The sequence below is a fragment of the Geospiza fortis genome, unplaced genomic scaffold (assembly GCF_000277835.1).
Source record: "Geospiza fortis unplaced genomic scaffold, GeoFor_1.0 scaffold217, whole genome shotgun sequence".
NCBI lineage: Eukaryota > Metazoa > Chordata > Aves > Passeriformes > Thraupidae > Geospiza > Geospiza fortis.
This window is the reverse complement of record NW_005054392.1, coordinates 1584485-1607250: the sequence shown is the minus strand read 5'-3', so window position 1 is coordinate 1607250 and position 22766 is coordinate 1584485. Positions and strand designations below refer to the sequence as shown.

General features: G+C 39.3%; 2 protein-coding genes across 4 annotated transcripts in view; both read right to left on the bottom strand.

Annotated features, from left to right (window-relative positions):
- Nucleotides 1-226: 226 nt before the first annotated feature.
- On the bottom strand, nucleotides 227-11762 carry ALDH8A1 (aldehyde dehydrogenase 8 family member A1). 3 transcript variants are annotated; one of them, XM_005425654.2, is made up of 7 exons: nucleotides 11562-11762; nucleotides 7378-7525; nucleotides 6848-7003; nucleotides 4979-5128; nucleotides 4135-4391; nucleotides 3178-3339; nucleotides 227-1800 (listed from the first exon to the last, which is right to left on the bottom strand). In XM_005425654.2, exons 1-7 carry the CDS (start codon nucleotides 11697-11699, stop codon nucleotides 1348-1350), a joined length of 1464 nt encoding a protein of 487 aa, XP_005425711.1. In that variant the 5' UTR covers nucleotides 11700-11762; the 3' UTR covers nucleotides 227-1347. The 3 variants fall into 3 exon arrangements, with proteins under 3 accessions (XP_005425711.1, XP_005425712.1, XP_005425713.1); XM_005425655.2 differs by lacking the exon at nucleotides 3178-3339; XM_005425656.2 differs by lacking the exon at nucleotides 4979-5128.
- Nucleotides 11763-14149: 2387 nt separating this feature from the next.
- Nucleotides 14150-22766, bottom strand: part of HBS1L (HBS1 like translational GTPase) — a 105974-nt gene continuing 97357 nt past the window's right edge. The window contains exons 14-19 of the mRNA XM_014308905.1: nucleotides 21374-21478; nucleotides 19275-19365; nucleotides 17554-17662; nucleotides 16838-16938; nucleotides 15782-15926; nucleotides 14150-14809 (exon numbers count right to left, since the gene is read on the bottom strand). Of these exons, the coding sequence (XP_014164380.1) occupies nucleotides 14798-14809; nucleotides 15782-15926; nucleotides 16838-16938; nucleotides 17554-17662; nucleotides 19275-19365; nucleotides 21374-21478 (563 nt within the window). The 3' untranslated portion in view covers nucleotides 14150-14797. The remainder of the gene's footprint in view (nucleotides 14810-15781; nucleotides 15927-16837; nucleotides 16939-17553; nucleotides 17663-19274; nucleotides 19366-21373; nucleotides 21479-22766) is intronic.

Sequence of the window (22766 nt, the reverse complement as noted above, 5' to 3'; positions counted from 1 at the left end):
GCAATATCCCATCTGCTGTTGCTGAAAATGTCTGCTCTGCACGTGCCCCCGTCACCCCCCAACTAATGAACTGTTCCACAGCTTTTGGTTCTTGTGCTCTTCCAAACAGGATGTGTAAATAGAAAAGAAATTGGCAGAATGAAACATTCACTGATATAGATGTTTATTCCCCTCCCAGCTGAGTGACTGGGAATTAAAAACACCAAAGCAGGTGTTCTGCTGCCACCACATGGTCTTGAATAGACCTAGACATTTTCAAAATAAAATGTTTATGCTTCTTCAGAATACATCAATTCAACAAGCCTATAATTTTTACATATTTCCTTAACATGCCTTCAGCTGGGGGTTCTTGTACCAAATCTGTCAAATGCCCAGAGTTCCAACCTGGCTGCTAGGGCTGCCCTGCAACCAGGTGGCATCCAGAGATATGGAGATGTATCCAAGTCTCTCTTTTTGTTGAAAGCAAACAAGTTTCTGGTATACCTGATTTAAAAATCTCTGCAAACAAATGAGGAAGAGTTGGAATTGGTTTTATATTTTGGTGGTAAACATTTCCAACAGTTCTTTCTCTCAGGAGTAAATTCTAAGTCTTATTAATGAAGAGTTACACTGTGTGTGATGCAGCCAAATATTTTTGTGCAGGGATGTAAAAGCCACCAACACTGAGGTCTTGAAGTGACAAAAGGCTTTAATTTCAAAACAGTCAGAGAACAGGTATCAGGATGATTCAGCTCCCTACCATAAAGAAGGTTATAATTAAAACATTTATTGTCTCCATGAATATAAAGAGAATGTCATGACCCCACAGTTTAAAACCATTTAGTATGTTGAAGATGGTTCCTCAGGCTTTCAGTGTAGTGTAGTATCAATCCTTGTCTGATATCAGTGAAATGCAATATGGCTAGATGTATGGACCCCAATGTTTAGAGTGAAAATGAGCTGATTCCCCTTTACAATATCAGTCTCACCACATGCTTGCTACTTTGTCCCTCAAGGTAATTCACAAACCAGAGAAACTGTCATATACTCTTTCTCCAATTTGCCTTAAAGGGACAGATTTTTGAGACAGGAATATCAAAAATATAAAAAATATTTAGGATCTGTAAGACAGACCAGTCATCTGGCTTGGGATGGGTTGATTGTGGAATCCACACTGGCCTTCTCATCCAACATGAAAAACTGACTTTAACAGCATTTGGGATGATCATTTTCAGCTGTCATTGATATTACTTGACCGAAGCTCAAGAAAGGAATGGCCACAATAGCAGCATGTATTCCAAGGAGCCATTTTTGGCAACTCAAATTGCTGTCATTTATTTCACTCTAAAATACTTCCATTGACATAGGTCAGTGCTTTATTGTGATGGTTTTGACCTCAGTGAAGAACTCGTAGGAATCCTTTGCTCCCTCCCTGCCTATGCCTGAGGCTTTCATCCCACCAAATGGCAAGTTCAGGTCTCTCACAAGCCAGCAGTTGGTCCACACCAGTCCAGACTGCAGCCTGTGTGCCACCCTGTGAACGCGCCCCACGTTGCCAGACCACACCGTGGCTGCCAAGCCGTACTTCACACCATTGGCTCTTCTGATCACCTCCTCTTCTGTATCAAATGCTACCACACACGTCACAGGACCAAAGATCTCTTCTTGCATGCAACAAGATTCATCTTTGACTTCAGCAATAACTGTGGGCAACATGAAATAGCCTTTCTGGTTGCCAGGTGGGAGGGCCAAAGGATCTACTCCCTCTCCACAGAGGACTCTGGCTCCTTCAGCCTGGGCTTTCTTCACATAGGTCCTTACCTGGGGAAGCAGCAGAAAAACATCATTGCTAAAGGACACCAAATCCCAAGGGTTCACATATCAGCAGGAGCCCTTGAACAACTCCAGCTGGAACATGCTGCCCTCTTACAATAGAGGGCAGCATTCCCTCAATTTTGTTGTTATGCTTCCTTGCATGCAAAGCTGTGTTTTTCTTGCTGAAAAAAGCAATTGTTTTCTCTTTCCTAACACTTACTAGCCTAGAAGACAACACTGCTGGCCCTTCCCACTAAGTATTGTCAAAATGGTAGGACCCTTGGTGAAAATACAAGTGGTTCCAGAGCCTCCCTCCCTTCTCCCATGAGCAGTTTGCCATATATCTCATGCCATCGTTCACTCATTTACTCCAAGGAATCAGTAGTATTTTCCTGCCTCAAGGCAAGGCTTTTGAATGCTTACATGCCACTAGGATGATGAAGCCATGAATGCTATAGAAAATCTCATCAATAAATGATTAAAGATGTTTCCGTGGCTGCTGCTACCATAAGCTTGCACCTTGAACACACAGGATGTACTGTTGATCTGCTGCAATCATTGCCTGGTTTCCCTCCTTACAGAAAGGCCACAGAGATACCACAGGACTTTCTTATCTTTTTCTTCTTTTAAGCACCTTGGTAGGTAAAACTTGGAAGTTCTCTGTGGTGCTACAGACTAAGGACCTCAGGAAGTGGGTGTTGCTACCACTCTACTTCAGAACAAGAGAACCTGGAGAACCTTATGAGGCATCAGGGAAGCATATCAAAGGTCTGGCTCTCTCCCTGTGGTTTTTTGGTCTGCTTCTTGTGTCAGAGAGTTCTGGGATATAAGTATCTTCTCTCCCTGAACTCTGACACCTTTCATTTCATATAGCCACTAAAGCAGACTGTGTCTAACTGTGCACCATCTCAGCTGCTCTCCACACACAGACCATAACAAATTACTGCAAACAGTTCTAGGAAACTGTTCTGTACAAGCCAGAATTTGCCAGAGTGATATAAAAATAAAATTTTTACCTTGTTAACTAACTTATTAGCAAATGCACTATTAAAATCCAAGAAAATGTTGTTGAACTCTACAATTTGTGAGATTAAATTCAGGACTTAGAAGACATCGTAATTATCCCATTCAAACAGGAGGAAATATTCTTTTGCCATTTTAAATTATTTTCCCCAGGGAGTTTGATTTTTTTCAGAGTAATCACATGATCCCAAGCCACAGGCAACAGAAACCTCATTAAAAAGATACTTTATAATGGCTTTGAGTTACCATCCCTCAGAGCTGATCTTGGAGATGCCAAGATCCTTTCCCACATAGTCCTGAAACTACCTTTTAGCGCTCTAAAAGATGAGATGAAATCACATAAACTCCATGTAGCATCACCTTTTCTAGATGCTCTTTACTTATTAGTGCTCCCACATCGATTGTAGGATCTGAGGGATTCCCAGTCTTCCACTTCTTGGCCTCTGCCACAAACCTCTTCAAAAACTCACTGTATATTCCCCTCTGAACAAAGATCCTGGAGGTGCAGAGACAGATCTCACCCTATCAAAAAGAAAGAAACAAACTAGAAATCAACAATATTGGTTCATATTACATTGCACTATTGACAGGTATTAGGAATTACAACCCAGTTCACTTGTGTCCCTGCAACCTTGGGAGTGCAAACTACATTAACCAGCACTGCAAAATGGGATTTTTTTCCAGATTAAAAAAAAAGAAGGAAAAGGCAAGACTGTATCAGTATCATACAATCACTACCATATGTAAATTTTATTTTATAAATTACATGTTTTCTTCTCCAACATTTTTTATAGAAAACATGATTTCCAACTCTGAATGATCCCTCTCCATTTCCTGATAATCTCTCTCTGATACCAAGCTATTTTTCTAACATTTGTTCAGATAATTTCCTGCCTTTGGTGCTCTCTCCTGAGGGTGGTGATGAGGGAAGAATAATGCTCGTAGAATTTTGGGGGAAGTCCCCTAATTTAATTCTAACAAATGAACAAGCTTCCCGCTTTCTTATGCAGTGGAACTTAAAGCAGCTGCTTCCCTGAGAGATAAGAAATGTATGTACTTTGAGAGGTAATAGCACCTTGTTATCTTCTGATGGAGAGCACAAAGAAGAGCCTTTTATTACTCTGTGTCCTTCCTTGTGGAATAATGAAACCCTTTTCATATTTTTCTAGTTAGGATTTTCTCCCAACACGATCTTCAAATAGACCTTGACAATTTGAGATTCAGATCCAAAGGCAGGTGCAGCATGCACACAAACCCTCCAGACAAGCACCCCTCCTGCTGCCAACGGGATTTATGTGTTACAGGGGCGGGAGGCACCTGGTTGGCAAAGCTGGACCTGACGGTGGTGGGGATGCACTGGCTCAAGTCGGCATCGTCGAAGATGATGGCAGGGTTTTTGCCTCCCAGCTCCAGCGAGAGCCGCTTGCAGTGCGGAGCGCTTCTCTCCGTGATCCGCTGCGCCGTCCGCGTGCTGCCCGTGAAGGAGATCAGGGGCACGTCGGGGTGGCACACCAGGGCCTCTCCTGCCCTGGCCCCTGTCCCAAACACGACATTCACCACCCCAGGAGGCACCCCTGATGGGAACAAAGGCACACGGTCATTGTACGCTCGAGGGTACAAAAACACTAACCCTTAGCTTCAGTAGTAGCTGAAATGCACAATGTCAGACAGCTCTGTGGGTCATGGATTAAATGATAAAAGCAGAACCACTAATCCAGCTTGTCTGACGTGGATCACCAGAGATGCAGTGTACAGTCATTCAGGGAACAAGCAATTGTTCTCGTAGTTTTAATTAATAGTGCACCAAATACAGCTGTGACAGAGTGACACTAATAAGTAAAGAGTTCACCAAGAGCTGATTCTCACTCCTTTATTCTCTCATGGCTCCTTTGCTTACACCACAGACTTAGGACATCTGTAAATTGAGTGCAGGAGGGGCAAAATTTTCATCAGAAGATAGTGGAAAAAAATGAGCAACAGCTGGACTGGGGAGACAGGATAGTATGAGGACAAAGCCTTTTGTTCTCTAGTGCAACATTCAGCTACAGCAGCTCTTTCCCAGAGCCTTTAAATACCTTCTGATTTCTGCAACTAAAAAAACCTGGTGCACAGACAAGCACTTCTGTTCTATTCCTGTTCCTTAGCATGCTACAGGACTTACCTGCTTTCTCCAAGAGTTTGCACATCATCCAGGCTGTGACAGATGTCATCTCACTTGGCTTGGCAACCACAGTATTTCCACATGCAATGGCAGGAGCTATTTTCCAAGTCAATAAATACAGTGGCAAATTCCAAGGACTGATTAAACCAGCTACAAAACGAAACCACAAAGACAGGAGGTCAGTCTGCTGGGATACAAAACTCATTTCTCTGACCTCAAGAATTATACATACCAATTCAGATCTATGAAGGAATTTGGCCATGGCTTTTATTTCCAGACAATATGTACAATAAATTTGCATCATTTCTGACAGGGAGATAATTTCTTAAAAGACCTGTGCAAATGATTCTAAAAGTGATCAGCTGAACTCTCTGAATAAGTTTTGCTGCTTATATTAATCTTATATTGTCAAGAAGGTTTTTAGTGTTTTACAGGAACATTAATGCAAGGTTAGCCGTAACAATAATTTGCAGTAACTTGTCTGTGGTAATACTTTGTGTTAGCAAAGAGCAAGTGAAAGTAATTATAGAATGGTTTGGGTTGAGAGGGTCCTTAAAGATCATCTGGTTCCAACCCCCCAGGGACATCTTCCACTAAGCCATGTTGCTCAAAGCTGCATCCAACCTGGCCTTGAACACTGCCAGAGTTGGGCCATTGTCCATTTCTTCAGGCATCCTGTACTAGGGCCTCATCAGCCTCACAATAAAGAATTTCTTCCTAACATCTAAACCTACATTCATTCAGTTTGAAGCCATTACCCCTTGCCCTATAACTACACGTCCTTGTAAAAAGTCCCTCTCTTTTAAGCTTTCTTGCAGGTCTCCCAAGAGCTTTCTCTTCTCTTCTCCAGGCTGAATGTGCCAGCTCAGATCATATTCCTGCTTTCTCTTGTTCTTTAAAGCTGTTTTTTATTTTTCAATTTTAATATTAAACAAACTCTGTATAACATACAGTACACATTTTCCAGAGAAATTTTAGTCTAATTTATGAATGCCAACATTTATCACTATATAAACTGTTGTTCCCATGAATTGCTGAATGACCAGAATTATTTTCAGTAATTGCCTTTAGGAACATTTTCACTTTACACATTAATAGAAAATTATGAAAAAAATCTGCAATTGTCACATGTGACTCCTTATAAAAGCCACAGGCTTTCTTTCTGTTTGATGGAGCAGACTGAGTGAAGGACTTTTCCTTATGAGAATAATTTTACCAGAAAAAGTCATGTTCTCCACTGCTCAAGAAAAGTTTTAACAAGGTCTCTAAGTTAGCCAATTTTACCTTTTAAGTATTTCAAGTGTAAATGTGGAGAACTCACAAATATTTCATGTTATTTGTACTATATGTATAACATAACCTAATAATGAAATCATTACAACACTGTTACTTGTCAGCTCAGGACAATCACTCTATTTTCTGAAGCAGCAGCAGCATCTAGTGGCTGAGTTCAGCAATTCCCCAGCTGGAGTGGTTTCTTCACCCATGTGCACTCGGGTCACCAACTACTACAGCTTTCCCAAAGGAGAGGGGGATCCCAGTCTCCCTGCTGGAGCAGGAGCTCAGTGCTCTGCACACTGCACTGGCCCACAGCTGTAATGCTCACCCACAGACACACACGGACAAAACTCAAGAGAAACTGTGAAGGTGAGAGCAGTAGATGAAGCTTTTTAGGTATGCAGTCTTTGTTTCTTTTTTTTGTCATGAAATCACATAACTGATTTTACACAGAGTTGCTGATGCTTTAGCAGACAAGCCCACGTTTAACACATGACTCAGAGATAATAAATGCTTTCAAAAAACTCTTTGATGAGCCCCTACGGAGGCAGACATTCTGCCAAGCTTTTCAGCACATGAGGATCATCATACCAACTCCCACAGGTGCCCTCGAGGTGTAGTGCACACAGCCCATGGCTGGCATTTCACTGCACTCTGTGACGTGATGAAGGATGGAAGAGGCGAAGAATCGGAAGTTGTGCACAGCCCGAGGGATGTCCACTGTTCTGGCAAACGTAATCGTTTTTCCTGAAACAAAACCAAACATGCTACTGTCATCATGGACAGAAGCACTGCTTTATAGTCTGCTCTCAAAGTTGATTTGTATGTCTTTTGGGAAATGTCTTTTGTCCTGTGCCCGAGTAATCACCAGCACAGTACAAACGTAGTCAATGACAACACTCCCCTCGAGTAATTCCAAATACCTGATAACTGAAGTTAAAGTCGGTAATTCCGAAAAGCAAGAATCACCCAGAAATCCCAAATCCAAAACCTCAAGGTTCATGCACATCTACTCCAATTTGCCCCAACAGTTCATACCATAAAAAAAAAATTCATCCAAACCCTCCATTTCAATATTCAGCAAAGCACACTTATTTGAAATCAACAGTTCCAGTTCTTACCCTGATCCTTTGATTCTGCTTGTGCAAACTCTTCCAGGTCATGTTCAATCAGGTCTGCCAATTTGTTCAGGATCTGAGATCTTTCCAATGGACTTTTTGAGGACCAAATTGGGAAGGCATCTTTAGCAGCTTTGACAGCAGCTTCCACCTAAAAAAGCAAAAGAGGGATGGTGAATGCTAATAAGAGGCTTAAGAAAATATTAAACACTCAGCAGATAAATTCATATTTCAGAGACTAATAATCCAGGCCACATGTCTGTGCAGATGACAATTCCTTAGAGTTTCTCCATTGTTATCAAGTCACTACCCCATAACTCGTGTTACTGAAACAGAATATCTAGAAAAGAAACTTCCACTGGAATTCTTGTTTTTCTCCAAATTACAGCAAATTGTGGGCCACCCTCCAGACCTGGAAGAAATGCTGGAATGGTCAACTGTCACCAGCAGGTGCCACTGGCCAAAACAAAAAGAATCTTTTTTCTCATGGAGGAAAGAGCAAGAATCTCCCCAGAGCAAATGCAGCTTCAGTCTAAACATGCACAACCCCTGCAACACAAGATTTCAGCTACAGCAGGCAACGATGAAAGTAAGGGGCTGGATGCTCTGCGCCCTCTTGATTTCTACCATTTGGTTCAAGCAAGGACTAAGAATATATTTAGGGAATGGTCACTCAGAGGAAAATTTTATCTTACCTGATCACAGCTAGAAAGTCATTAATGCCCTCACAGAAAAAAAAAGTTCCTTTTTCAACTCTGGGAGTTTAGTCAGTTCTCTTACCAGACACCTAACAAAGCCTACAGATAAGAATCATTATGTGCATTTATACAGATACACACCACTCCTATCAGTATTTTGCTTGAGATGTACATGACTGCTGCACGGTCCTTCAGCCTGACATTTCTGAACAGTGGCAGATTACCAGCACTTCTCTGAAGCAGACTCATCTTCAAAGGATTAAAATTCAGCAGAAGGCTTTCTGTCCCATCAATCATTTCCTCTGGACTCTTAAATGGAAGTTACCTGCATCATTCATCTGTTGATTTATAAGCAGTTCCTTCTTCATGTTTACCAATCTCACACTAACTAAAGATGGTCATCAATATCCTTCCATATTTTAATTAACTGCCCTATTTCCCAGCTTTTGTTTCCCGTGTAACACTTATGCCATACTCCCAATATCTAATATATGCATCAAAGTGGTGGTTTAGTCAAAGCTGTCTTAGCTGAGTTGCTAAAATTTTGCTCATACAATTTCTTCAGTTTTGGAAATCTGCCAAAATCAATAACTAGGAGGATGCTGATGTAATATTGATCAGAACATTATGACCTCTCTGAATATTGCCATATTGCTAGTTCCCATGAAGTCACTGAAGGCTCCTTTCCACCAATTCCACAAAACGGAGTTTTCAGTTTGTTCCTTCAGATTGTCACAGGTCTTATAAAAACCATCACAAAATAATTTACAGCTACTCCAAAGACTTTTCACTAATGAGGGCAGAAGAGTTCAAGCAAGCAAAAAAATAAAATCTATCAACCCCTTCTCCTTCCCCCTCCCACACACACCAGAATTTATGGGCCCTGTAAAAATAACACCCAGAGTTTGAAAGCCAGAACACCACCAGTACAGGGGGCAAGGTGGGAAATAAACCAACGTGCAGAGGGTCACATGGATCACTGGCCAAGCTCAGAAACCTAGACTCTTTTCTTTCAACTGTAGTTCAACAACCTCCTGCTCAAGTGCCCATAGCAGCAGGCTGTCAGCCACTGAATAGCTGAAGCAGGACCAAACTAGGCCCGGGAAAGGGGAACTGCAGCTTCCTGAATGAGTCCAGTGCAGATGCCATGCTAGCCTGAAAATGCTCACCCTCCGTGAGACCACAGCACCTTCACTAATTAACTTTTTCTTCCACCCTCCCATCCTGTGCTGCTCATCTGTCCTCTCCTCTGTGGCCTTTTCCACCAGGCGCTGCCAGGAGAGGAGATAGTCAATACTGTCTGCATTTTTAACCCTTCAGTGGGTTTGGAAGAAGGACAAAAATATTGCCTTTTCACAAACAGCAGAAGAGAAAACTACCAAAGGAAGGAATTAAGTGGCAGTAGATTCATCTAAGAAAATATAAGAGGAAAAAAGGAGAGAGATTTGTAGAGAAGAACTAAGCATACAAAGGTTAAACAGTTACTTAGTTTGACTAGCAAAAACCAGCAAGGAAAGCAAAGCCACAAAGAAAACATGCATAAGAATTCAACTATGAACTCCTGTGTCTGAAACACTTCCTTCTGCTTTCCTCTTCTGCATGAGACAGACACACAGAAACAACGCACAATTCAGACCCATCATAAAAGGTTCCTATCAAAATACCCCATGCTGAACTGCCCTCAGGACAAAATGTTTGCTTTTGCAAGGGATGATGTGCAGGAGCCAGGTTCTTTAAAGAGAAGTGTTTTTAAAGTAGATATTTGCCAGCACTAATTAGTCCTCATCAGCCTGTCTTTTGGATATACAGGGCACCTGCTAGTCTTGCTGTGGTACTGCTATGTAGAATTTAAGATATCTAGCTGGGGAGCAAACTAATCTCTAGAAAAACATACATTCAGTGGTTTTGGCAGAAACTGGCTAAAATGGCCACAGCAGCTGAGCTGGTGTTAAAACTCCAGGGTCAGCAACAAACTCACTGTCTCCCCTTGTTTCACCTGACTTCCCAGAAAAATGTAACAAGATAATATGCAACTGGACACTGAGCCTTGCCAGAAACCAGCACCCTGAGTCCTTTGCTGAACTCTGGTCTAGATGCTTACTTGGTATCTCTAGATAACCTCAAGTAGTATGTGATTGCATTTTCTTCAGCATATTCCATCAGTCCCCAGTGGATGCCAGCTCTGCAGAGCACAACCTTCTTGTACAGTTATCTAAAGGCAGGACTAAAGCACTCACCAAATTTACAGGTCTTTAAACTGGGTTCTCATTGCTACACACAAAAATTGACTCAGAAAGCTGAAAGAGAAAAGCATTGCTCTCAGGATGCCTGAACTGTATCTCAAGAGTGACCAGCAGCCTCTGGCATTCTCGGATCTCTCTGGTTTTAATGATTTTGCAAATGAATGGACAGGAAGATTTGCACCTGCACATCAAAGAGCAAGCTTTTCAGGCATAATTAGGAATGGAATGAACTTACACAGACATATTCCAACAAACCCAACCTGTTATTCTTTAACCCTTGGTCACCAGCATCTAACAAATATTTACCCAGTTGAAATTACAGTGCAAAGGTTTCTGCTGAGAGAGGCTGTCAATAAGGCTGAAATGCAAGCAAAGGGAACAGCTAAACACTGCAGTAGTCTGTTTTAAAAAACATTTTCAAAATGCTGTCCATATTTGACAATATAGTGGACAAGCCCTCTGTGCTATCCAAGCTTGTCCAGTCAATTTCCTCTGCAGTAAGTCTGAAACACTATTTTGGACACAGACTTGTAGGTCCCCTATAAAGCAGCATCAATGAAACTGCAGCTCCCCTGATGAACATCACTGCCCATCCACACTTGAATACGTACAATGTTCCGGGAAACATTCCCCCCTGTAGAGAGCACAAGACCAGGAAACCCTATGGATGCAGAGGACTGGGTATAAGGAAACACACTCATCACAGGCACTGAACATGCAACTGCTAATATCAAAACCAGAGAGGTCTGAAAGCTTTTTACTATTTTCAGAGAAGAGACAGCAAGCCAAAAACCATTTAAAATGAAAACTGCAAATCACCAAGACACTAAGGGAGAACACAGTTGCATATGGTGCCTCTAAATTTATTTACAGAAGAGATCAATAAACACTGTTCTCACAGATTGTTTATATTTACAGTCTGTCTGGGTGTTATTGTGAACTTATGCACAAGGCATTTCCCACCATGTGAGCTGAAGGAGCTCCATGCAAGTTACTGAACCTTTGTTGATTCACACCAGCTGAGAATCCAGACCATAATTTTCTAATAGCAAAATGTAAAAAAATGACAGCATTTGCTGCTGCAGCAGTGGACTACGCAATACTACAATATAATCAAGAATTTACTTGTTTAAGCATTGAAGTCATCATTTTTCTGTTCTCTCACCTCCAGTCTCTCTCACTCAAAAGGTTATTGTTACATGCATTTAACATTTTTCACTTTGTTGTCCATGTGGATAGTACTCACCTCTTCTTTGCCACTGTCTGGAACCCTGCAATAGACATCTCCGGTGGACGGATTATAGGAGTCTATGTAAGAGGAACAAGGAACAAATTTGCCACCTATGAAGTTTTCCAGTACTAAGAGAGCCTTTGAGTGAGCCATTGTTGGCTGCTTGCTTCACCTGTGATTTTTTTCAACGAGGCATCAATTTAGATTAGTATGTCTGTATGTATTTGCACAGTGAGTCCGAACTCCTCCCCCTCCATCTCTCCGTCCTCCTTGCACCACTTGTTTACAAGTGGGAACAAACCCTGGCAACAACAGTAGGAAAGAGCAAAGGGGAAGAAATTAGTATTACTGTGACACTTGGTTCTTTTCTAGGAGTTGAAGCAAGGAGGGAAGAACAGCACAGTTGCTGGAAACCAGCTTTTCTCATCTGTAGGAAATGAAGGACTGAAAAAAAGAGAGAAAAAGAATGGTTTGGCAGGGGAATTTCTACCTGCGTCAGTTTTTGAAGTTACAGTTTGAAGACATTTTGCAACAACTAAACAAAATAATTCAACACTCAAACAACTGGCCAGGAACCTGCTTCCAGGTGTCAGCAGACAAAAGACACTTAAGACCAGCATGTCTGCAGCTCATGTTCACTGTTCTATCAATACTTTTCCTTGTATTCCCAAAACCAATGCACCTATCAAACCAAAAGATTTTAAGCACTAAGAAACTCTTTTCCACCAATATCAGCAAACATCAAACAATACAAACAGCTGAGTGACCTCTCAATTCAAACAGTTGAGAAGCACAATCCTACCTGGTACACTCTTATATGTTGTCAGAAATTCATTAGGTTTTTTCTCCCAAAAAAAGCAAGACACTGGCTGTCATGCTTTCCCTTCCATAGATATTCCAGTGCAAGCCACCTTACTACAGAGAAGCCTTTTACATATAATTAGTTTCTCCATTTTTTAATAATTAACTTCCCAAGAACCTAAACTGCCCAGTAAGAGCTGTGTAAAAGACATTTTCTCCAAGACAATGCTGAGGACTATCAAATTGCTTTAAGATTGCATGCCACCTCCTTGTTCTCCAGAGATATTCAAAACAAAACACCTAGAGAGCAGTGTGGTCTCACCAGGAGGCTGTGAATATCTCAGTCAGGAGTTTAGGAAGGTTTTCCATCCTAGAAAACTGGCAAGCCATCAAGTTTCACATGGATCAACATGCAATCCTATTTTGATTGAAGAAAGGTGATATGATTCTATTTTACAACAACAGATCATTTATGCTTCAACCAAGTGGCACCTCTGGGCAAAGTTCAAATCTGTGTTGAAAGGTAGTGCAGTCACGTTGAAACTGGATTATGTAATACCTCTGCTTCTCCCAAGCTGCAAACTGGGAAAGCATGCAGTAGCTTTTCAGTCATCACAGAAAAGTGAGCCTCAAAATTTAAATGCAAACATGTGTGAGAAGAGTTATCAGAGGTTCACCCTGTATTACACTTCCTTGTCCATAAACAGTAAGGAATTTATGTAAGTCTTAGAACTGAAGACTGTAACTGTCCTCTGACTTCAGGGCAACTAAAACATTTTCAAATTTTGAAGGCAAGCTCAAGTGGAACTGATTCAATGCAGGAGCTTGGCAGTATTAAAACTCTGAAATCCAAAGGCACCTAAACATTCACAGTGGCATGTTGAAACTGGTAAATATTTAAGTGCAAATTTTGGTCTATAAAAAGACATAACAAATAGTGGTAATTCATAAACTTGGCAGTAACAGTTTTCAGGTATTTCAGATTCATAAGCTTTTACAAAAGTAATTCCCATATAAAGAATTGCTGATACTCTACAAATATCCATTTGCAGTCAACAGTACAATTCATCAATGTGGTCAAGTGCAGGCAGCTGCTGAACTGGGGCTAAAGCACCTAAGTACCAAAAAATTACCTACAAAAAAATCACCTACCAAAAAAATCACGTGGGAAGAGTAGGTACAGACCATACAGGACTGTGAACTAAATAACAACTATAGCATTTTTGTGTTCTTCACTACTCTGGATGCAGCTTTACTTCAGTTAACCCCCTAGACCAATGCTCTGGAGGGAGTGCTTCAGTTTCTGCCTCCCACTACTAACTCTGGGCAAAGGTGAATTGTCTCCACTCTGCACTCACATAGAGGTCCTGAAATACCTGAGGTCCTCTCAAAATTCCTACCAACATAACTTGCAAGTTGTAGTAAAGTGTGTCTGTTCTGAGCTGGAGGTGGCAGAAGGACCCTCCTTTCAGCTGGAAGGTTTCATCAGCCCCATTACTGAAAAGCAGGAAGGAGCTACAGGCATAAGTCAGCACAATTTGGCTTTAGCAAACACCACAAGATTAAACTGTCAGCCTTTGTTCAAAAGAGCACTAAGTCTGGATGAAAGAGATGTGTATGCACAGTGGCTGCACTGAGTAGCATGAGAAAAACTGAAATTATTTCTTCAGAAAGCCAAATTGGATGCCAGTTTCGCATTTTAACTCATAAGTTTACTCTGAAACTTCTCAGTTATGGTAAGTAAAGAATGATTTAACACAATTTAGGAGTGTTTAAATAACAAAAAATTAGGGAGACAAAAGTGCTCAGACAAATTTATTTTATTATTCTCACTGTTTAAAAAATAAAATTAGCCAAAGTTGGCACAGCTTCCACTACACAGCAAAAGAAAATTTCTTTTTTCTTAAATAAATTTTGGGACAGGGAAACAATTCCATGATAATATTACATGTCATTCTCTTGAAAACAAGGTAAATAGGTTTTTTCCCCCTGAATATGCATTCAACTCAAACCTAAAAATATTTTAGACCAATAAAGTTAGCTTACTGAATTAATGTGCAGCAAAAAAGCAATCAAAGAAAATATGTAAACAATTTATGTCTGGAAGTAAGAAGTTTGTTTCATGATAATTTATCTTTTTCTCTAATTCAGCTTTCTAAAATTTTTCCATCAACTTCCCTAAGGGCTAAGTTCCACATGGAGAAACTCATAAGATTCTTGAGATCAAGAAGTGCAACACTTGCAGTTCCTTGTCAGTTGGCATCTTGTTCTGCAGCAGGAGAGACTGATGAAGGGATCCCCAGATGTCTCACACAATTTGACTTTTGTCACCACCATCTTCTCCCCAGTTAATTGCACTTGTTCCTTCAACTGAAATAACTGGATTCTTACACAGAAGTTTGGCTATCTGATTGAGTTTTGCTTGGATGGTGAAAATTCTGTCACCACTGTCATTCTTTAATCTAAAAATATAAGCAAACGGAAAAAACCCTATAGTGAAAAATTAAGTACTAAGTGTAAAATGATCTCATGTTTTTCAGCATTATACAGCTGTGGAAAAAAATAATTCCTTTTCCACTTAAATTCTCGGAACAAGAAGAAAAGTACTAAAATAGCAATTCCCAAATAACATATCAAAGAGGTTTTTTAGTCCCAATTCTACAAACATTAATCTAGCTCTAAACATTGCAGATCTAAATAGAATACCACTCACCTCAACTTAAATTTAATGAAAAAATGGGTTCAATCCATCCTATTTCTGGATCTTATTTAAGATCAGACAGATTTTTAAGAGCATTATACATCCATAAGGCCTCTGACTGACCTAGCACATCATTCCTATGCATACATGGAGAAACCAGAAAAGCTCATGCTCTAATTCTAAGTTTTGACATTAAATGACTCAGCCTTAAGTTCTCAGTACCAGAACTTGGTTAATGTGCAAGATTTTTTAAAGGGGCAGATAGAAGGACATTCACATTTTTTGCTTTTAGTAGAAGATAAAACATTTATGTTTAGCCCTACAGTCTTTGCTTCCTCTCACACAGGATCAGAAAATGTTTTTTGGCATCAGTAAGAATCAAATGTACCATTGTCTTTAATTTTAACGGAAAAAGACATTGGGCCCAACCTAGACACAGTTAAAATGGCCAACACTTCTTATTTACAAACTGCTTCCTGAATATTCATACAGGCAGATATCAAAAAGACAGATGTATTTCAACTCAAGGAAAAAGAGGGGAAATTCTAAACACAGTAATTTTTACTCCTAATAAATGAGACAGAATCATGACAAGTTTTCCTCACATCTTGCTGAAGCACTGTCTCTTTTTTAGCAGAAAAAAATTCACTCTTGGGCTAGAGGATGTAAAAAAGGTCTTAACCATAGCATCATTCCTCTGCAGTACAGAAAGTCTATTACAAAAATGCCATACCTCTGTAACAACTCCTGCAGCAATAGTGGAACCACTGTAGCGTAACATAAACCTCCCCAGCTCTTTAAAATCTTTGTACAACTCTAGAGCAACAGGTCTTTGAGTCTGTAGTTCTATTAGAGCATTCTGACCTTTAGCCAAGAACCTGCAGGTAAAAAAGCAGAAAACTCTATTAGAAATGTATGCACAGATAAATGAAGAAAAGAACAATGAATAAATGGGAAAAATCATTTTAGAAAGCCCAGAGTACAATTATCAAACTTGATTTCAATTATAACTCAAGTCATGAGACTGAAAACTCATTTGCCTGGAGTATACATTTTAATAAGGAATCTAAGTTTTCTTCAAAAACTTCTTGGCACTCATCATAGCACTTAACAAATTGTTTTGAAGCTAATTATCCCATTAACACCTGTTTTTTCATGTCAAGTGGAAATCAAGTCTTGTTTCAACCCCACAGCTAAAGAGCTCATTCATTACTTTGTAGAAGTCTGCAACAGTTTCAGCCATAAAATTTGTGGAAAAGGATTATTCTGAAAATGTTGTATGTCTCAAATAGCATTTCTATATTACTTTTAAAATCTTATTTTAAATAACTAGAGGCCTCTTACTGTAGTTGTATGGGAAGATTCCCTAAATTTCTTTTGCACTAATACATTGTCTAGTCAAGTGTGTTTTAGGCAGTTAGCCGTCTCCAGAATTATAAAAGGATCCCATGCTTTAACAGTAAAAGAAGAAATACTATTTAAAAATAAAAAAAGAGAGAGAGAAAAAAAAATCCTTTAAGTTAAGCACTTCTGATCTAGGATTCATTCCCAATTATGCAAGTGACCTTAGGCCTAAATCACTGTACTTCTCAGGTGCCCTGCAGTTATGAAGAGGGCAGGAGGTTTTTCAGTTTGCAAAGCACATTGAAATCCAAACATGAAACCAACTAAAACAATAAAAGCATATTCTTATAACATACAATTGATTCATAGTAGAACCTGTTTGATATACTGTGTATTAAACATCAACCCATTTCTTGAGTAATTATTAACTATTCATACCACTTACTTAGGTTTTTTCTTTGTCACTTCACCAGTACTTTTGTGCAGGACACTCAACAGTCTTGTAATAGTAGCGGGCTCACTTACTGTTTGATAGTGTAAAAGCACCTGAAAATATTTTTTGCAGTTATTAAACATCCTACAATAATCAGTGATCTTAGGTGTTAATAGTTGAAAACAGCAGCTTGCTTTAAGGCTGATTTTTTTTAAAGAAATACTTATAAAACTTCTCTCACTGGAGTGTGTGCCTCAGATCCAGTAACTGTTCCTAGCTCCTAAACTTTGTGACCACAACCAATATGACAAAAAGGCCATATTTTGACATCATAAATACATTTTTCATCTTTTAGTGTTTTGCTTTTGCCACCTCAGTACCGTTCTGTAGCATGAACTGGTATTTTATTTCTTTAAAAAAGTACCTTAAAAGCTATCTTACACTTAAGTTAATCACTGTATTTCCACAAGATGTAAGCTTCTAAAGCCTAGCTGTGGTGTAACTCACATTCTTTGAAATGGCTCAGCTATGTATTAAAAGCCAGTAAGAATATGCATAAACAGCCACAGTGGCCCCTTCTATCCACTTCAAATTACAGAAGAATCTGTTTCCTCTGGAGAGACAGAACCACTTCTGGATTCCGACTGCCTCTCGTATTCAGGAGGTCAAACCTAGAGAGGAAAAGCCCTGAGCAGCCTGCCATGAACACAGTTTTCACAGAGACTTACAGGAAAACCTTTAGTGATTGGAACCTCAATATTGAAGATGAGAACCCGAGCTCTGAACCGAGTGCAAACTTTAATGGGCTCCTTGGGATCACAAAATACACAGCCCACACTAGAAGAGAGAACAAAAAACAAACAATAAAAAAAAAAATCAAACTAAGCGATATCTCTTGACATAGAAGTGTTAAATAATTATCCTTTTCCAGGGCAGTGATTAAGACAAGCAAAGGAAAAGCAGCACCACTTTAATATAAGCAGGGTGGAGGTGGGGTGTAGGTGCGTGGACCTCCAGGAACACTGTATCGAAAGCTGTAACAAAATGCGTTCCTAGACAAAGTCTACCTTATTTTGTGTGTATGCATGAAGGGCTCTGTCTACTTCAGTGAACAATTACCTCCAGTGCTAATCAGTTTCTGAAAATGTCATTGTTTCCTGTGCGTAGATATTTTTAAGAATTAGACTTTCATTCAGAGATTCAGGGTTTCCGTTCAACAGCATAAAATACTGCAGGGTGCCCAAAATTGCAGTACTGCTGCCTGTGGCTCAAGTATTTTCTGGATAATAAGGGGACATCATGATCAGGATTCAAAACCTGAGCTTTCAGCAACACTCATTTCCAAAAAATTCTACTTGGAGTCACAAGAAAGCTGCTGCTTGTTACAAGTTGGTAAGTAGCCTACACACAGCTTTTTCACAGGGGCTAGTTTTAGCCATCTGAAATGAAAGGAAAATTAATCCCACACAGGAAGACATGACAGAAGAGAAAAAACAGCATGATTAAGCATATACATAAAATTTCATCAATATCAAGAGGACTTGAAAATTCATAGCTTTTTTTAACGCCCCTAACATACCTCCAAAAGATGAAGACATCAACCTAACAAATTGACTCAAGACTTCATCCAACAACTACAACAAGACTTCCCTCAACCTTTCACCACTGAGAATCCCACACCACTATGAAATGGCAACACAGAATACCTGTATTTTTCCCTTAAATCAGAGGATAGATTTGAAAAACTATCATTGCAAGGAGATTTTCCAAGAGTGGCTTCAAAGTTGGCTGTCTGAAGTCCAACTGAAATGTAAAAAAGGTGAACAAATTGTGGATCCAATTATCTGGCCTGAACAACAACTGACACTTAAAAACTTGAGGCTAATGCTTAGCATGAATCCTACAAACTGGAGAAGACACAAAGAGATTTGCTACACCTATTAGACCACTCCTTAGCAAAACATTTAGGAAAATAAATCTTACAAGTACCTAAATGTGTTAAATAACAGGTTCCATCAATTCCACTTGTACAGATTTACTTATTAGTACAAAATGACAGTTGTTTGCATGTGTCCTGTTAGAATGATTGATAATTTGAGAAGTTCTTTAAAAATTTTCTGGTTTATTTAGCAACACAGGTTGGATTTATTTGGCAATTAAAATGTCCAAGGGGTAGTCTAAAAGAAAAGGGCTCAGAAGGTTACTGGTGTCAGCACTAGGGCAAAGGATGAAAACTGACAGTATTCTTCTGAGGCTGCCGTTGCACATGCAGCAGATGTTTCCAACGTTTGTACGTGCAAGCCAGGTGATATGCATCACTTTGGTTTTAAATATCCTGGTAGCCACATCATTCTTCAAGTAAACCGCTGTAATATAGCCCAGTGTAATAGTTATACAGCTTTTCATTAAAAACAAACCGTTACTTAGACTGAAACCCAGCTTTGCTCACTTGATTTTGATGATATCCATGCCGGTCAAAGTGAGACTAACGTGATCTCCTGCTGCAGCCCAATCAACTGGTTCATCGTGCAGTGTGATTCCTGGAAATGAGTAAGAACAGAACCTCACAGTGAAGTACCTAGGTTCTGAGCTACAAACAAACAGCTCTGTTTGGGCCATTTGTGCTTCATCAACCATTACTCATCAATTTTCAGTATGAATGGGTTGAGAGTAAAAGCTTTTTAACTGAGAAGACTGAGGAAGCCTTTCCTTCCCGTTGGTGAGGATTCACTATTCTCTCTCACCGCACCCTGCACCATAACATGGCCTTATTCGAGCCAGTGGAGGGGACCTGGCCCTTGTCAGCAGCAGAGATGACGCAATCCTGAAAATGCTGCACTACTAATATCTCCATATCTGCCCCACCCATCCTTTGAGGCATACGCACACCCTAGACCGCATCTTTCATATACTTTAATGGTACTGTGACAACTTTCATTTACCTTGAGTGGGTTTGCTCACTCTTTCATAAAAAAATGTAACTGAAGCCTTCCATTCGCGACATCGTGTCTGCTAGAAAGCACCTTTACAAGCAATTTAATTCTGGTTCTTGTGTATTTTAATTTCTTTAAAAGACAACCTGCCTGATGGGTGAGGGCAAGACTAATTAGCTCTGATTGAACATCCTGAGGTTTCTGATGGGCACCAAGAAAGAAAGAAAAAAACCTGGATTTTTAGAAATACTGCATATATTTATAGGATCTAGTTCTATATTGCTGCAGATTGTACCTCTTGACTTGCAGATTTGTTCCCAAAACCACTTGCCAAAAACATGCCAGAAAGCATCATTCAACTATAATTATGTTAAGCACCACTTTTTAAGCGCTGCTGATAATTATTGATATATCTGTCACTATCACAAAATGAAAGAAATTCAGCCTCTTGAAATGAACAACTTGAATCCTAATGTGCACATTGCCTTAAGTAAATACTATATGCTAAATTAAATTATGACTTCTTTACACTGAATATAAATAGTAAATGCTTAATGAACTTATATGCCCAACCTTCATTTGCATTTCAGTCATAGGAGAGGCAATACAAAAGAAAAACCGTAGAATCGTGCTGCAGGAGATACTCAGACAAAATACATTTGTTTCCATGGTACTTCCTCCACTCCCCACACAGAGGAGTGACTACAGTGGTCTGCTACCCAAATTCATCCACATTAATGTAACATTCCTGTGCATGTGAATAATGTGCATAGAACTGTGTAAGTTGATAGACTGAAGAGCTTCCCAAATTAGCACTGAACCAGCTGGGTTTGACAGACAACTAAAGCAACACATTGCCGTATTCAGGCTAAATACTTAGATACATAAACCTATTCATATCTCAAGGACTCAATTTTTTATTCACTGGCCAATGTAGGAAAATCATAATTTTATCTTTCTATTTGCATATGAAGCAAAACCAACTCTGCCGTACAAAGACAGCAAGCTTAATCAGGAAACAGCTAAGCACTTAATGTCAAGCTATTTCTTTCCAGAAATCAAATACATTGAAATTTAAATCCAATATTCTTCTATTTTCTAGTTGTTCAAGACAACTAAATCCTGAAAATTTGAAACTATGAAAGGATCAGTGACAAATCTTACAACATCAAACAGGAGCAGTGACTTTATTCTCAAGCTTTTTCACAATCAATTCATAAGATTAATTTCTAAAGGTTGTTCAACATCCTCACACTTCCTAACACCTAACAGAAGAAACACTCCACAGTAAAGCTGAATACTAATGATTCCTGTACTGAATATCTTTATAGACATTGCTGGAATTCAAATGCTTTTACTCTTCATAAAGCCATGTCAAAAGCCACAAGGCTGTAACATTTGGATTATCTGATACAGTAAAAAAAAAAAGCAGCAAGATTTCACATACTCTTCACAGACATATTTATACAGACACAGTCACATCTAAAGAAATTCGTTTTATGCTTTCACAATTTATGTTTGACAGTTAGTATCAGTTTGACAGTCTGCTACCATTTCAGTAACTGTTTCTAGCCCAGTATTGACCTGAAAGTAAACATGCTTCTGAAGACTGTACCTTTTGCAGTGCAAGTTTCATTGGGAGGCATTGCCAGAAGTCGTTCTCCAACTTGAATATAGCCTGCTTCTATTTTACCAGTCACACAAAATCCTGAACCTTGGTCTGTAATAAACACAGTAACAATTTCAAAAAACTTCATAATACAGTCAGTTTCCCACCAGAAATTAGTCCTTCACCAATGCATAGACAAGTTTTTTAATATAATGAAGATTTTTTTTCCCTTCTCAGCAGTGTTCAGTACTTGCAAGTTAGCCAGCTGTGCATCATAGTGAAAATGAAACATTAAATTCAAAACCTCTAGATCTTATGTTTTTCAGAACCAAGGAAGAAATATTCTTCTTTAAGCAAATGTAGGTACATAAAGAAATATTTTTTAGTTTTTTTAGTATTATACTAAGTCCCTTAATTTCTAGCAATATTATTTAATTCAGCACTTTCTCACTATAATTACAGATAAAAGGAATATGACAGACCTCTCATAATAATTCTCATGCATACAGGTGCAAATTCCTATGCCATTTTACTGTTTAACTGAGTCAGAATCCTACATACTCTGTCTGCATATTACTTTTACTCCTGGAAAAGTGAAACAATGATTCAGTACTATTTAATATGAGAAACTATTATAACTGGAGATAATTAAGTATTTCTGAATAAAAGATCTGCAAAGTTTTCATGTTCAATGTCCTAAGAGCCTGTTTATCATTTGAATGATATGCCAGTTACTTTCCAAAGATGCTACACATGAACATTTCTGCACATACACCTTAACAAATGCCTCATCTTCTTGGCATGTGTTTGCAGGTGTGTTTAAAAACAACTCTCTGACCTGATTCTACAATGACATTTTAAGTATCCACACAAACAACAAATAATCTTTTGCTAAACATCAGAATTCAGCTATATAATAAAGCATCTCAGTATTTTGTGTCTTACATTCAATTAAAAGCTGAACTTAGAGCTGAATTTAAAAGAACAAGTTGATCTCCAATCTTGAGGTCACTTACTACTGACTTGCTCTTTGCATTCACCACAGATACTGATGAATGCTTCTGTGTAGTGAATGCTTCCATCCTTCTATCTGGAAAAATATTATCAGTATGCCTGCATGCTGGTTTTCCTCTATTCATTCCAGCAAATGAGATGAAACACAGACAATTAACAGATGACATCAAATGTCAAACAGAAAACTGTCAAAGCTGATATTGGCCAGAAAAAGAATACCCAAGTCACATTACAAACACCACCTCAATACAGTACACAAAACAACCTGTAGTTGGCTTTGCAAGCACTTCTGGCAACCAGAAACATGACCTGATTCCAGGTTCTCAGCCACTTCCAAGCACAATTGAGAACAATCTATCTTTTGTTCACGTCATACCACATTTGG